The 17343-nt window shown below is 40.5% G+C and overlaps 1 protein-coding gene across 4 annotated transcripts in view; it reads left to right on the plus strand.

Annotated features, from left to right (window-relative positions):
* wwox (WW domain containing oxidoreductase) overlaps window positions 1-17343 on the plus strand; it is a 1112408-nt gene that overhangs the window by 599139 nt on the left and 495926 nt on the right. Inside the window, exon 9 of one of the 4 annotated variants that reach the window (XM_059993261.1) lies at window positions 13941-15740. The exons of the other annotated variants lie outside the window; for them this stretch is intronic. Coding sequence (XP_059849244.1) covers window positions 13941-14048 — 108 coding nt within the window. The 3' untranslated portion in view covers window positions 14049-15740. Of the gene's footprint in view, window positions 1-13940; window positions 15741-17343 lie in introns of those variants that run through there. 4 annotated transcript variants of the gene reach the window in all.

A 17343-nucleotide genomic window follows, 5' to 3' on the forward strand; every position in this document is an offset into this window, starting at 1 on the left:
AAGTCTATGTGTTGTTCTAAATTTAAGAATACTTTTAATAAAAAGATTGTAAAGCAGAATCAGAATCAAATTCAGGTTTAATATAACCAGCATGTGTCGTGAAATTTGTTAACTTAACGGCAGCAGTACAATGCAATACATGATAATATGGGGAAAAATAAACAAGTAAATCAATTACAGTAAGTATGTAAATAGTTAAATTAAAAATAGTGCAAAAACCAAGATAATTTTAAGAAGTGAGGTAGTGTTCATGGGTTCAATGTTTATTTAGGAATCAGAAGGCAGAGGAGAAGAAGCTGTTTCTGAATTGCTGAGCATGTGCCTTCAGGCTTCTGTGCCTCCTTCCTGATGGTAACTCTGAGAAGAGGGCATGTCCTGGGTGTCGGGGGTCCTTAATAATGCCTTTCTGAGGCAGTGCTCCTTGAAGGTGTCTTGGATACTACAGAGTCTAATTCCCTTGATGGAGCTGACTAATTTTACAACTTTCTGTCGCTTCTTTCGTTCCTGTGCAGTACCCACCACCCAGCTCCCCATATCAGCCAGTGAGGCAGCCTGTCAGAATGCTCTCCACAGTACATCTGTAGAAGTTTTTGGTTGTTTTAGGTGACATAGCAAATCTCCTCACACTCGTAATGAAATATAGCCACTGTCTTCTTTAAAGCTGCATTTATACATTGGGACTGAGTTAGACCCTCAGAGATCTTGACACTCAGGAACTTGAAATTGCTCGCTCTCTCCACTTCTCATCCCTCTATTGGGTGATCTCTGGAGTTGTTCGTGTTCTCTCGTCCTGCCCTTTCTGAAGTCCATAATAAGTTCTTTGGTCTCACCGATGTTGAGTGCAAAGGTTGTTGCTGTGACACCATTCAACTAGCTGGTATATCTCACTCCTGTGTGCCCTTTCGTCTCCATCTGAGATTCTGCCAACAGTGGTTGCATTATCAGGAAATTTATAGATGGCATTTGGGCAATACCTCCCCACACAGTCATGGGTATAGAGAGAGTAAAGCAGTGGACTAAGCACACACCCCTGAGGTGTGCCAGTGTTGACCATCAGCGAGGAGGAGATATTATTACCAATCTGCACAGATTGTGGTCTTCCAGTTAGGAAGTCGAGAATCCAATTGCAGAGGATAATTGCAGAGAGCAGATAACCCTAAATCTTATTCTTGCTCTGGTTTTGAGCAAGTCATTGTGAGATTTGTGGAGGCAGATTCTAAACTCCCCTGTGAATGCTTTGGATTGTAATATGCAGACTCTGCTGGGACTGCTTCTGCGAGTTTGCATGCTGTATTTATAACCTTATAGGTAATTGGTTTGACAGGAGTTTATGGAATCATTTCACTATGTAAGGCAAAGTTTAATTTTTCTGCCTTGCATTGCTGCTCATCACAATCCTTTTGCAGGTACACACACAGAATGCAGGGGTCATTTGAGGAGCTGTGTGTATGATGAAGGTGGGCTCCAAATTAATGTGATGTTACACTTTTCAAAATGCATGCAATGTAATCAGCAACTACTTTAAAGCAGTTGAAACAGTGACCAATTACTGACCAGACCATCTCAGGCTTCAAGAATCAAGATCAACTTTATTCGCTGTATTCTTTCAGTGACCACTGTATTAGGTACAGGAGTGGACCTGGTGTAGCCTATCCACTTTAAAGTTCGGTGTGCTGGGTATTCAGACATGCTCTTCTGCACACCATTGATGCAACGCATGGTTATTTGAGTTACTGTTGCCTTCCTGTCAGCTTGAATCAGTCACACCTTTCTCTTCTGACCTCTTTCAGAAACAAGACATTTTCATCCAGAGAATTGCTGCTCACTCTTTTTAAAAAAATTGTCATACTATTCTCTGTAAAGCTCTAAAGATAATTCTGTATAAAAGCCTCAGGAGATCAGAAGTTCTGAGATATTCAAACCACTTTCTCTGGCACCAACAGTCAAAAAGTCACTTAGATCACATTTCTTCCCCATTCTGATGTTTGGTCTGGACAACAACTGAACCTTTTGATCATGTATTGAGTTTAATGTATTGAGTTGCTGCCACATGATCGGCTGATTAGATATTTGCATTTATGTGCAAGCCTACAGGTTTACCTAATAAAGTGGCCACTGAGTGTACATTTACAATGGAGGACTATGCAGGAGGGAAGGGTTAGATTGATCTTAGGGTAGGGTAACAGATCAGCACAATATTATGGGCTGAAGTCCCTGTACTGTTCTGTAATGTTTTATGCTCTATGTATTAGAAATCTGCTGTGGTGTAACATTCACCAATAATAAAAAATAAAAAAGATATATAAAGTTAGAGTTTAAGTTTGAAGTTCAATGTACCTGTGTAATTATTATCAAAGTATGTAAATCATATACAACCTTGAGATTCATCTTCTTGCCAGCAGCCACGAAACAAAGAAACACAGTAGAATTAACGAGAAAAGCCCCCACAGCAAAAACTGTCAAACATCCAATGTGTCAAAATAAAACAAATTGTGCAAATTAAAAAAGTAAACAAATAACACGCATTACATGAACCACAGAGTCCCTGAACGTGAGAGAAGAGCCACAGCGCTGTGGTGAATGGTAATGGCTGTGGGCCGCAGCAGTAGAGTCATTTCAATTCAGTGAGTAAAGCCTTATGGAGTGGTGAGCTGAACACTAGAGTAGTGAATATGGATATAGAATAAGGTGTACATAATGTAAACAGCATTATAAAATGTGGTTTTAGATGTTTAAGGTGCAGTGACTGAGGTATAGGTAGACAGGGTGGTGGGGCCTAGCTTGAATGGTTGATCAGATTAACTGCAGGGGGAAGAAACTTTTAAGATGGCGTGAATTTTTTGTTTCAATAGGCTGATAACGCTTTGTGAGTGCAGTTGGCCTGTAGTCATTTAGCTGGCTAGTGACCTAATAATGTGCTTTTTTCCTACCTGGAACTATACCATGGAAGTACTCCTCGATTATATGAATCTCAGCTGAGAAAGCAGCTTGCTGAGTGGAGTGCTGATGCTGAAGAAACATTTCACACTCTTGTGCCCGTATTAATCTGCTTAAGAGTTAAATTGGCTTCCTTTGCCTTTAATTTTCTAATGGTGATGTGTGTTTGCAGCGTTTGGCAATCTATTGCATTGCTTTCAAGGGATTATTATTGCTCCCTCCTGTCATCAAGAATAATTTTTGTTGGCTGTTTTTGTGGACGGACTGTTGCCTGCCTTGACGCACCAAGGAGCCTTGACAGTTTCGTTGTGGCTTTGTTGGACGTACTAGAGTCTGCAACCTCCGGCTTGTGAGGGGCCAGCATTGTGTAATGAATTTATTTGACTGGGATCAAGCCCTGTTTATTCTGGTTACTTGCAAATACACTAACTGTATTTTTGTGAGCTCTGCCACATGTGCATTTGTCAATTCAAAAACCTATTTATTTAAGGAGAAAAAAATCCTACATTTTGACATTGTGGCTTTCGGAAAGATTATCCTGCTTTCTCGTCATATGTTGACAGACTTACTGTGCGTTCTCAGTTTTTTGTTCCAAACTGTTCTTATATCACGAAAATTGTTTATTGTGGTTCTCATCTGAATGTTTAAAGTGAATATTTTCTTTTCATCTTTATTTAATTTTTGCACCACTTTCCCCCAACTGTACTCTGCTTATGCCCACTTAGAACATACTTGCTGTAAGACCATAAGACATTGGAGCAGAATTAGGCCCTTCATCTCACCGTGACTGTTCACTGTTCCACTACAGCTGATTTAATATCTCTATCTGTCCTGTTCTCCTGTCCTCTCCCCGTAACCTTTGACACCCTTACTAATCAAGAACTTATCAACCTCTGCTTTAAATATATTCAATGACTTGGCCTCCACAGCCTTCTGCAGCAATTCCATAGATTGATGCCCCTCTGGCTAAACAAATCCCTCCTCATCTTTGTTCTAATGGGATGTCCTTCTATTCTGAGGCTCTGCCCTCTGCCCTAGATTTCCCTACTATAGGAAACATTCCCCTCCACGTCCACTCTATTTAGCTTTTCCATATTTGCTAAGTTTCAATGAGATCCCCCCCATGTTATTCCGAACTCCAGTGAGTGCAGGCTCCAAGCCATCAAACATTTCCCCTACGCTATCTCATAGTCCTTTCGAGAATGAGAGCATGGAATGGTATGGCTATGTCTTTCTCCATGACCTTTGCCAGTGTACTTCTGTTTTGTGAGGAACTCTCACTTCTGTTTTTCTTTTCTCCTTTATCAATGTTGTCCAGCCCCTCTCTTTCTCAATGAACATTTGGCCCAGCTTTCACGTGGCTGTTCCTGAAGTATTGAATTGATTAAACCAAATTCTCAGCATTACCTGCTTGTGAGGAAAACTTGAATGTTGTAGGCAAATTGGAGGCTGTATCTATCATAAAAGACCCTCACTATCCAGGACATGCCCTCTTCTCATTAGCATCAAGGGGAGAGGTACAGGAGCCTGAGACCCACAGCCACTATTTTAGAAGCAGCTTCTTCCCCTCACTGTTAGATTACTGAACAGTCCATGAACCCATGTACATTGTTGTTCCTCTTTTGCATGTTTTATTTTTTACTGTATGTTTTAAAGATGATGATTAGCTTTATTTGTCACATGTACATTGAAACAGAGAAGTGAAAGGGTAAGAGGGGAACCAGAAAGGAGAATGGAAAATAGAGTAGCAGGAGGGGGAGAAATTACTAGAAGGTAGAGAAATCCATGTTCATGCCATCAACTTGGAGGCTACCCAGATGGCAAATTAGGTGTTGCTCCTTCACCCTGAGAGTGACCTTATCGTGGCAGTAGAGGAAGCCATGTGTCAGATTGGGAATGGGAAGTAGAATTAGAAGTAGAAGTAGGTGGCCACGAGAAAATCCTGCCTGTTGTAGACAGAACGAAGGTGTTCAACAAAGTAGTCCCTCAATTTTTTATGTATGTTACCTGGTTAAAATAACCCAGTAATACCGATATGGTGCATTTTGTAAGTGGGGAAAAGGGGTCCAATTAGTCTGTTAACTATAGAGCCACACACTTGTACGTCAAATTTAACAGGATTTTAAACTGTAACAGTGCATTAACAAACGTTACAAGTTTTGGTTCTCCTAATGTTTAGCGTTTCCTAACAGTGACCTAATGTTTAGAGTTTCTGTTAAATGTGTGGTGTATTTTGCTCAGTTAAATGGGAAGGGAATTAATTTCCCCTTGCATCTATCTTCCTATGCAAACTTTCAATTAGTTCAGTTGATTTGATTTTTTTTAAAACCAGATCATTTGCAGCTTAATAAAAAACGAATAGCTTGTTGGGAAGTTTACCTTCCATGATCTATGCTGTCAGACTGCCATCAGCCATCATCCAATATTTTAACTCGTCATGTTCTCCTTGTGCCATTTGGCTTGCCTCATCTGCCTTCAGCAGATATTTGAGCAAGAGTTATAAATATGACCCAGACCGCCCCACAGTTTTCCCAAATCAGCCAGGGGGACACATGGTTATGTAACATCCTTTCCAGTTTCATTTTCCATGTTAGTGTCTTGAAGAAGAGGACCAAAGTGTCTACTGCTACACTGAACAGTGCATGAATAGCATTGCTTTGTTTTTGTGATGTTCAGCAGGGTAGCTATGGGTTGAAGAAACTGGCTGTTGATCTATGTGACCTGATTCAGCCTAAATCCTTTGTTTCTGGTGCCAGAATCATAAAGTCACCACTGCTGGCCAACAAATTGCTGGCACTAATTCCAAGTTTCCAGTACCAATAAAACCACATTTGAAAAACTAAGTCAAAAATTTGATCCTATGTAAGCTAACCAGCATCAGTTTTTGGTTTTGGCTTGATCCAATTGAATCAGCTAACGTTTGGATTAGCTTCAACATCTGACTTCAACCATGGTTTGACCCATTATTTGACAAAGTATTCATCTTATGCTATTAACTAAACAAATCACTTTTTAAGGAGACTTCTTTGTGCCATCTATTATGAATATAGAGTATTGAACATTATAGCACATTTCAAGCCCTACAGCCTATGATGCTGTGCCAAGCTAAAAACCTACTCAGAACAAACACGAGGAAATCTACAGATGCTGGAAATTGACTAAGGGTCTCGGCCCGAAACGTCGACAGTGCTTCTCCCTATAGATGCTACCTGGCCTGCTGTGTTCCACCAGCATTTTGTGTGAACCTACTCAGAAGATTAATTTAATCCTTCCCTCCTTCATAAACATCCATTTTTTTCTATCATCCAAGTGTCTAAGAGTTTCTTAAGTATCCCTAAAATATCAATCAACCCTGGCAACATGATCCATGCATCCACCAATATTTTCCCTTAAAGAAGAATTTGATTACTGGAATGAATGGATTATGGATTGACATATGTGACCATGGGTTATTAATTTTGGGCTAATTCTCACTGCATAGAAATAAGATGAACATGAAAATAGATCTAGCAGGTTTATCCCTCTTGGCTCAGTCCTCCTTGGTTTAATCTACATCTGTGACACTTCACATGCTCTCAATTTCCTCAACAACTTTCTATTCCTTGGCATTGGTCCCCAGCTATACTTGCCTTTTTGTTGGCTATATAGAACAGTACTTGTCCCAAGCCTATTCTGGTAATGCTCCCCAACTCCTTTTGTGTTTCATTGAAAACTGCATTAGTGCTGTTTCAAACGCTCATGCAGAGCTCGTCAATTTCATCAGCTCTGCCTTCAACTTTCACCTTGCCCTTGGTCAAGATTTCACCCTGCTTTGACATAGATTCACTTGGTCAAGTTCTGACAATTCTCTCCCCTTTCTCAATCTCTCTGTCTACCTTGACTATGCTGTACCTCTTCCCATCCTGTCTCCTGTAAAAATGTCATTCCCTTTTCTCAGTTATTCGTATCCACTGCATCTGTTCCCAGGATGAGACTGTTCTTTCCAGGATATCTGAGATTTACTCCTTCTTTAAAGAACAGTGTTTCCCTTCCTGCATCACTGATGCTGCCCTCAACTGCATCTCCTCCATTTCCCAGATATCCCTGCTCACCCCATCTTCCCTCTGTCTTAACAGTGATAGAATTCCTCTTTTCCTCACCTACCGCCCCATGAGCCCCTGCATCCAACCCATCTTTTTCCATAACCTCCATCATCTTCAACAGGTCTCCAAAACCAAACACATCTTTACTTCCTGTCCACTCTCTGTTTTCTGCAGTGATCGCTCCCTTTGTGACTCCCTTGTCCATTCGTCCCTCCCCACTAATCTCCCTCCTGGCACTTGTCCCTGCAAACAGATTAAGTGTCACACCTGCTGATTCACATCCTCCCTCATCTTCATTTAGGGCCCCAAACAGTCCTTCCAGGTGAGGCAACACTTCACTTAGGAATGTGTTGAGATTGTCTACTGTATCTGGTGCTCCCAGTGAATCCTCCTCTACATTTGTGAGACCTGACATAGATTGGAGACTGTTTTTCCAGTATCTTTGCTGCATCTGCAAAAAGCAGGATATCCCTGTGGCCTCTAATTTAATTCCAATTCCCATTCCCATTCTGACATACTGGTCCATCGTCTGCTCTTCTGCCATAATAAGGCCAATCTCAGGAGCAAACCTTGTGCTCCGTCTAAGAAGCCTCCAACCTGATGGCACAAACATCATTTTCTTCAACTTCCAGTAATTTTTCCCCTCTTCTTCAATTCCCCACTCTGCCTTCCCTCTTACTTCTTCTCCTCACCTGCCTATCACCTCTGCTGGTGCCTCCCCTCTTTTCCTTTCTCCCATAATCCACTTTCCTTCTTCTCCTGCCCTTTACCTTTTCCACCTTTCACCTCCCAGCTTCTTACTTAATCTCCCCCCTCACTCACCTGGTTTCACCTATCACCTTCTACCCTGTACTCCTTCTCCCTTCATTTCTCCTTCATTTCCAGTCCAGATAAAGAGTTTTAGCTCAAAATGTTGAGAGTTTGTTTATTTCCATGGATACCTGCTGAGTTCCTGTAGCATTTGTGGGTGTTGCTCTGGATTTCCAACATTTGTAGAAAATCTTGTGTCTAGCAGGTCCATTTTCTGTTCCTGCTCTGCAGAAGCTGTACATAAAATTGAAGGTCAATGTTGTTCTTAAAAAGTCCTATAAGATTCTGTGCATTGTTCAGATGTTTAACTTCCTAATCATCTCCTAAATTTGGGGGAGAGGGGGTGTTCATAGGCTTGTGTATGCTGGTGTCTGGTTGCAGTACCTTGTGAATGGTTTTGCTCATTTGCCTGACACAAAACAGGCTCATAACCTACTTTTTTGTTTTACACTTCATCCCCCCTCCCCCACCCACCTGGCTTCACCTATCACCTTCTACCCTGTACTCCCTCTCCTTGCCCCACCTTCTTATTATGGCACCTTTCCCCTTCCTTTCCAGTCCAGGTAAAGAGTGTCCGCCCAAAACGTTTGTTTCCCCCATTTATGTTTGGGTTCGACTATCAACGTCTTTCCTTTTGTATTAGAAAACCTGCTCTAATTGCAACCTCTGGAAGTACTAATATATTAGTAACTACTCATAAATATGTTATGGCCACCTGTCTGATCTAGTCTCAGCATTCATATGGCCATTGCAGAATGTTTGTCTCGTTCTTGTATTTTGCATGCTACGTAGAACAGTAGAGCACAGGAACAGGGCAAATTAAACTAATTCCTTCTCCTGGTACATGATTCATATCTCTCCATTCACTTCTTGTTAATGTACTATCAAGATATCTTTTAAACACCACTATCGCATCTGCTCCCATCACTAGCCTGGGAATGCCTGTTCCAGGAACATACCAGTCTCTGAACATAACTGGACTTGTTCTAACTGAGAACTAGAGGTTCTGGGTTAAGGGTGAAAAGTGGCAAGTTTAAGGGGAGCATGAGGGGGAAACTTCTTCACTGAGAAAGTGGTGAGGTTGTGGAATGAGCTACCAGTGTGGTGGATGCGGGTTCGATTTTAACAATTAAAAGGAATTTGGATAGATACATGGGACTGGGCAGAGTAATAGTTCAGCATGGACTAGATGGGGTGAAGGGTGTGTTTCTATGCTGTAATGTGCTATGACTTGACAACTTCTGACTTTAAGCATTCTCCCTTTCACCTTGAATGCATGTCCTCTAATGGAACTTTTCAGGCAAAGCTGAAATACTTTATGAAGTAATCTAAACCTTTAAATTAGATTGCTTTCTTGGATATCCATTATAGTGAACAAAATTATAGTGTACAACATGTATAGTACTGATAATCTGCAGAAGCATATTTTAGCAGCTTTTCTGGGGCAGAAAGTATAAACAGTATCTCAGTTCAAGTTCAAATTTCTGGTAAAACAGATTTGCAGGAACAAAACTGTGAATTATGCCAATTTTCCACTTACACTGTTGACCTTGACTCATAACCATGGTTTCATTGGCTGGAGTGAACTTGGAGCAAGTTAAGTCCAAATATGTTGAACAAAACTTGGTTCTTTCATCTTCTTGTAACTTTTTTTCCTGTAGATCAAAGAATTTTATAATCTGATCCCCTGCTTGTGCTACCCCCCCCCCCTTCCCACTAGCTCTTTTGCTGCAAAAGCCCACGTTTGGAACTTTCATACCTGACTCATGCCACATTAAATGTCACAGAGATCGTTGACAGTGTCCCGTGAAACTTGACCTTCTGATATTTGTAACCTTCCATCTCTTTCAGTGCAGTGGCAGCCTTTTCTTCTGATGTTCTAACAACATTGTGTTCAATGTTATTTGTACCTTCCACAAAAAATACCAAAAGATTGATTAAAATGTGCATAGGAAGAAAATCTGCTTGTAGATGAGGAGCTGCTGCATGCTTGTTCTTGCAGAAACATGGATGAAGGACCATATCCCATGCACCATCACTCTTCAGGCCAATTCATAAGGTTCATTTTATTGTCAAAGTATGCATATACTGATACTTGTCTATTCCAGACAGCCACTAAATGAGGAAAGACCAAGGGTGTTGATGAAATAAAAGACATCAACTCCCCCCTTTCCGGCATGAAAAGGAAAAGAAACAAAACCCTCAGACCCCAAAATTCCCCCTCTCCTGTAACAATCACTGACCTCCTACACATAATCCCTGAGCCCCTCACTTGCAGACAAAAACAATGACAGTAGCACCAAACCCCCAAACCCCATTCTTACACACGAATGTGAGCAGATCACTCCCCCACCAATCAAGTACAAGAAAGAAGTCACTGAAAAAAAACTGAAGGAAACCAAGGTAAAGTACAGTCCAATGATCATATGGATCTCAGAATATGAGAAACATCTTTTTGTCTGCATTTGAGGAGAGAAGCCTCAGGGACTTGTGCTAATATTATTTTTGTGTCTGTATGTGTTATGTGCTGTAGGTGACTGTTAGGTACTGTATTTTTCACCTTGGCCCCAGAGAAACAATATTTCATTTAACTGTGTACGTGTGAATGGTTGAATCACAATTTAACTTGAGTTTGAACCATAGAACCGTAGAACCATAGAACACTTCAGCACAGTACAGGCCCTTCAGCCCTCCATATTGTGCCGACCCACATAATCCTTAAAAAAGGGTACTAAACCCACACTGCCCCATAACCCTCTATTTTTCTTTCATCCATGTGCCTGTCCAAGAGGTTCTTAAATACCCCTAATGTTTTAGCCTCCACCACCATCCCTGGAAGTCATTCCAGGCACTCACAACCCTCTGTGTAAAAAACTTACCCCTGATGTCTCCCCTAAACTTCCCTCCCTTAATTTTGTACCTATGCCCTCTGGTGTTTGCTATTGGTGCCCTGGGAAACAAGTACTGACTATCCACCCTATCTATCCCTCTCATAATCTTGTAGACCTCTATCACGTCCCCTCTCATTCTTCTACGCTCCAAAGAGAAAAGTCCCAGTTCTGCTAACCTTACTTCATAAGACTTGTTCTCCAAAGCAGGCAACATCCTGGTAAATCTCCTCTGCATCCTCTTCATAGCTTCCACATCCTTCCTATAGTGAGGTGACCAGAATTGAACACAGTTGACCAGAACTGAACTTGAAGATAGTAGAAAAACTCCAAGACATTTGTGTAGTGCAGGGTTTGATCCCGACCTCCAGTTCTGTGTGCCTGTGTGTGATACTCTCTGTGTGATTGTGCGGACCTGACACTGTGCCCTCTAGTTCTCTTCCGCATCACAAAGTTGTGTTGATTGGTAGATTAATTGCCCAGTGTAAATTGTCACTAGTAAGTAGGTGTGTGGTAAAATCTTAGAGAGGAGCTGGGTGGAATTCACAGGAGTGTGCAAAGAAAACTGGGAAGGTTAGTATTATTGTGCATGATAGTCAGCACAAACACAGTAAGCTGCTTCCAAATTGTAAACCTTTATGGCTTCGCAGGACTGTACAGTGCTTGACACTAAGCCACATATAAAAGATGTCTGAGGAGAAAAACAAAATTAATGTCAAAGATGTAGGTTTTAAGTCCTGAGTACGGTTGTAGCCTGAAACACTGACTATTTATTTCCATAGATATTGCTTGAGCTGTTGAGTTCCACCAGCATCTTTTGGGTGTTGCATAGGCTTTAAGAGCTGGAAAAGAGGCAGAAAAGTTAAGGAAAGAATTCCAGAGTTTCATATCTGGCTACCAGTATCATTCCCAAACTTAGATGGGTTATGTTTGGGAATGATTATCAAACCATGGTTGAAGGAGTGCATACTACTGGAGGGTTTTGGGATAGAGGAGATCAGAGTTAGAGAGAGTAAAGAGCACAGAGTAGTATGAGAAGCAGGATGTGTTTTGGAATTAATGCAGTGGTTAACAGGGAGCCATTGTATTTTAGAGAATGGGTGAACAAGATTTGTTATGTTCAGATACAGGGAGTAGAGCTTTAGACCATTATTTATTCACAGCTGTCTGACAGCATAAGAGTTAAGATACCAGACAGTCTTGGTAGAGGCTCATAAACCTAAAATTACATCACCTCACACACCTACACACTAGTGACGATTTACACTGGGGAATTAACCTACCAAATAAAGTATCCAGAGTTCTGCACCATTGATCTAGAAGCATTGATCCTACTCTGGCAGGTAGAAAATGTTAGGGAGTATTCTAGTGTTATGTGAACATAGCAGATATTAATTCAAGCACAAACCAGTCTTCAGTTTTTATTGTAAATTGCAAGCAGTAAACTGAGGTTAAAAGCCCACTGACTAAGGAATATGGTTTTCAAATTGTGACCATGAGACGTTTGCATATCCATGAGCCAAACGTTAAGACAATGAGGTTGTGTTAATTGACCTGTATCAAACCAGACAATATGGACACCATTGTGATTTGAGTTCAAGCTGGCAAACTGGACTGATGTTGTCATTGAGCATATCAAACATGATCACAGTTATAGGCAATGAATAGTTTTTTTGTGTGCTTGGAGTCGGCTCTGACAACATTAATTTTGGGTGCCTGCCTCTCTGTCCTCAGAGGTGTTTACAATATTAGTGTTAATTGTCGTTTCACCTAGCAAAGACGTTTGAACCTTCAGAGGTGTCTTATCAATTACAATGTATTTCCACTGCAAATATATACCTCATAGGAACCATTTGTTAAAACAAAGTATTGAAGTAAATAATGTCATTGGAACTATTGAAATTGTATTGAATCATCTACTGTCAACTTTGATCTTAAGGATATAAAAATATGAAGTACTTTTTGGCTTTATGAGCCTCTACCAGAATGCCTCCATGAAAATGTCTGTTTGTTGTGTGATGAACAAAGACTTCTACGGCATATCACCAGCTTCAGTTTCTCTTGGCGATTCATTTACAGTCACAGCAGAAAATTTGAAGTTGACTCTTTATCATAGATCACTACAGCATAGAAGCAAGCTCTTCAGCCCATGTAGTCCATTCCGACATTTTTTCTGTTTAGACCCATCTAACTGCACTCAGACCGTAGCCCTCCATACCTCTCTCATCTATGTACCTATTCAATTTTCTCTTAAATGTTAGAATTGTTCCATACTCACACCACCCTCTGAGTAAAGAAGTTCCATCTCAGGTTTTCCTTAAATATTTCACCTCTCACCATAAAGCAATGACCTCCCATTCTGGTCTCATCCAACCAGAAGGGAAAAATCCTGTATGTAGTCATTCTACCTCATAACTTTGTATACCTCTATAAGATCTCCCCTCATTCTCCTACATTCCAGGAGCGTAATCAGCAGTAAATAAATATATCTGGAATTTTAAAAAAGTAGCCTCAGTAACCATCACCATGAAAGGTGAGTTGTTGTACAAAAACCCATTCTTGTTCACTAGTGCCTTTCAGGATAAGTAACCTGATGTATTTCTCCACCTAGACTGTCTATCACTCTTTAGAACATCTTTAGAGAGAGAAATATTTTAGGTCAATGAATTTACATAATGTGTTACAATAAAGTTTTTTTTTAAATGAGATACACGTTGCCTGCTGTGAGCCTGAAATGCATGGAAGGATTGAGATCTAGGAAGAATAGAAAGCACACTTGTTCACATCAGGGAGGCAGTACTTCACCCAGTTCAACGCAATGGACTTTTGGTGGGTCCCAACAAGTTTATGGAATTAAAAGCTGATTAGTGCTTCTCTCTGATGATTAAGTCAACTATTTCCTAAACTGTAGAAATCTTATATACTAGTTTACTTAAAGCTAGTCATAGACCAAATCTAAACTCGGATACTTCGCAGTAGAGTTGAAAATAGCCCAAACATGTAACATGCTGGGCCACTTATCTGTGTTGAATCTGAAATAGATCAACAAGGCTATGTTAAAACACCATGGTTCCTTTTGTATTAATTTAAAATAAATGAGTGTATTATGGACACTAAATTATCATACTAAATTTTATCCCAATTTACATTAAGTTAATATTTGAGTGAAATTATACTTGATTTGGTTTCTTGTCACCCAGTTAAGCCTTCTATCTTCTTACAGAATTTCAGAGTCAGGATGAAAATTCCGCAATCCCATTGTCAAGGGTTGACGCAACTTTGGTCCATTTGTGTTGTAGTACACAGTCTTACCACAAGATGCTGCTGGTAATCTTCTAAAGTTCAGTATTACCATCTACTGGCACAATGGAGAGAAGAGTTCTGGATCTGAATATTCATCATCATCAAGCCTTGGGAACCTCTTGGCATGGCTCTTCTTGGTCCTTTCCAATCCTCTTCATCAACCAATGAGTTGTATTTTTCCAACCAGTGAATTGGAAGTAAGCAGAGCCCACTGCAATCTGATGATTGTAAGCAAGTAAGCAAGTCAATTGCCCAACAAACAACCAACAGAGTCTATTTAGATGTTTACACTCAAATTGTTAAACAAGTGTACAACAGCAAACAGCCAGCAGAGTCAATTTAATAAGAGTTTTTGGGTTCAAAGAGAGCTCAAGATCAAAATCTTGCCAACGTCCGTTAGAAGAGGGGCTAACTCTCCAGTAAAATGCAGTGAATGGAGGATAGCCACAAATTGTGTGTGTTTAATCCATCACCTTCAGTTCATGTAGGAGAACTAACTTCTTGGCCAGGAATAGTGGTGTCAGTGACTGTAGACAAGAGAAGCAAGTGCTTTCTCTCAGCAATTAATTGTCTTTAATGGTGTACTGTATTGCAGATCTCCTGAACCAAACAGTTCAGGATAGTCTGCCGCTTAATTTCCAATATCTGCAGAATTAGCTCATCATAACTCAGTTTTAGATTGCGGTAGGCCTCGGCACCATGGGTTAGTGAGGAAAGGGATTGCATGATTTCATTTTTACAGTGACTATGAAGAAATCTCTACTAGGAATGTACTTTGAATGAATCAAAAATTAGATGGTTCTTTTTCCAATTAGTTCTTTTATTTTATTAACCTTAGTCTTAATTTTTGCCAAATTTGCAACATATATTTGTGTAAAATGTCAATGTTTTTGGAATAAACCTTGATTAAGTTAAAGAATGACACCCCAATCTGAGAGTTACAATATCTCAATGTGTCTTCAGCACCTTATTTTAAGAAAGATGTCAACAATTTCACAACCACAAAAAAAGGCCAACATCTATACCCAGAATTGCAGAGTTTATGAGTGCAAAGCTTCTCTTCCTGGAAGTGGTGCTTGAAATGCTTGAAGCTCTGCAGCATGGTCAGGCAGCTACATCCACTCAAAGTTACAGTGATAGTGTTAGTTTATATCACTAGATGACTATTAACTGTGGACAGCAGAGCTATCTGCAGGCATTGTAGACACCATGAATGTGGCTTCTCAGTATATTTTCTTGCTTTCCAAACATGTTAAATGTGTCAGTAAATAGAAAAAGCAAGTGAAACAGCCTAGAAGAGGGTGTCATGTATCTAAGGGGTTTGGGTAATGCTTGAAATCACAGGGACAAACCATAAATGTTTCACCGCCTTCTAACTCTCACGTACACATTAAAACCTTGTAAAGTGCTGGACCATTGATTCTATTTTCTGTGTTTTGAGGTTTTATCCTCCTCTTAGTAGCCCAGTGTTTTTGTCAGACTTGTTTTTTTTTATCTCTCTCTGCTGACTTTTGCCGCGTAACTTCAGCTTTATATGCATAAAAGTTGAATTTGTTTACAAAGTTTTATTTCGATATATAATTAATTCACTGGTCACTAAATGTGAGTTCAACTTGTAAACCAATCAGGTGTGCAGTATGTCTTCTACAACAGATAATTGCTAGTTGTAAGGAACCAATGTAATCTTCTCCTTCTCCTTTCATATGACATGAGAACCCGACACTAAGAAGTCCAGTCTGTCTCTCTGTCTTTGTCTCTTTTTCTTTGCTCTTTGTTCTTATAACACTTAATAAATGTCTGTAACTAAAAAGTTTTGTGCCTCATTCTTGATTTCCCAAGAACTTTTGGATCACATAGTCACCAAGATCCAACAATACCTAGAACTTGGTACCAGCGGAGATGTTTCAGTCAGATACAATCACTGCTTTAAAGAAACATGCTAAGGTGGGTACTAAAGTAGCCAAGATGTAGATTGACAGGGATGTGGTGTAGGCAAATGAGATTAATGTAGATGTGCAAAATGGTTAGTATGGACATGGTAGGATGAAAGGCTTGTTTCTACAAGTTTATGATGAATCTGCATCCAGCACTTGCACTGGCAACTTGCTCCACACTCTCACCACCCTTTGATGGGGAGTAAGCTGTCAGTGGAAGTGGTGGGTGTGAGTTCAATTTGAATATTTAAGAGAAATTTGGATAGGTACATGGACGGGAGGAGTATGGAGGGCTATGATCCTGGCAGCTTAACGGACTAGATGGGCCAAAGGGCCTGTTTCTGCGCTGTAATGTTCTTTGACTCTATGATTGTAAATAAAAATAATACAAAAAAATGAAACTTTGCTTCAAATGCACAGTGAGATATTTGATACTCATGCAATTTGTTTAAAGTTTCCTTGCCTTTTTATGTTGACAAAATAAAACAGAAAATGCTGATGAGAGCTTAATTGGATATTTACAGACTTTCTGCCTGTTATGCCAATGGTGTTTAGGGCAGCAATGAAGCTCCTCCATCTCTGTCTGTCCTTGGCCATCTTCTCTATTGTGCCCCATGTGTGGTTCAGGGTCCTCATTTCTGCCTCTATGCTGCAAAACCAAGTTATCTTTGGTCTCTTGTGTTTCCTCCATGCTTCGAGGATCCAGTGAAGTGCTGTATTGATGACGGAGTTGGCCTCTCTTCTTATCACATGCCCAATCCGTCTCCAATGCTTCCTCATGATGATTGTGGCCATGTTCAATGAAGGAGTAGGGCATGGTTGGAGATCTTCCTTGGATAGAAGATACGGAGTATCTTTGTGAGGCTCATCACGTGTAATGACGACAACTTGGCAAAGTCACTCTCTGTCATGCACTGGGCTTCTGACCTATTTAAGAGCGTGGACTGAACACAGCTCTGGTACAACTTCGCCATGGTGTGAATGCTGTATGTGGTTCCCCCCCAACCTGCCGAATGATGCTGGAGAGGTAGTTGAATCTGCTGGTGCTGGGTAAGTTGATGCTGTCTGCCTTGACTGGAGGAGGAGACTCTACATTGAGGGTCATGGTCTCAGTCTTTCTCTGGCTGACTCGGAGTCAAATCTGTCCATCAAAGATGCACAGCCACTGAGTTTTCTCTTGTATGTGCTGCTGTGTATATGATAGTAGTGCGAGGTCATCCGCAAAGTCAAGGCTTCCAAAGTAGAGAATAGCATTCACCTAATACCTCTCTGTTTACCTTTTGTTGTTTGTCTCATAACCTAGTCAATCACCAGGTTAAACGATATCACTGACATCACACAGCCTTGCCTGACTCCAGTCTTGACTGAAAAACTCAAGTTGTTGTTACC

This window comes from Hypanus sabinus, chromosome 17 (genome assembly GCF_030144855.1).
Source record: "Hypanus sabinus isolate sHypSab1 chromosome 17, sHypSab1.hap1, whole genome shotgun sequence".
Lineage (NCBI taxonomy): Eukaryota > Metazoa > Chordata > Chondrichthyes > Myliobatiformes > Dasyatidae > Hypanus > Hypanus sabinus.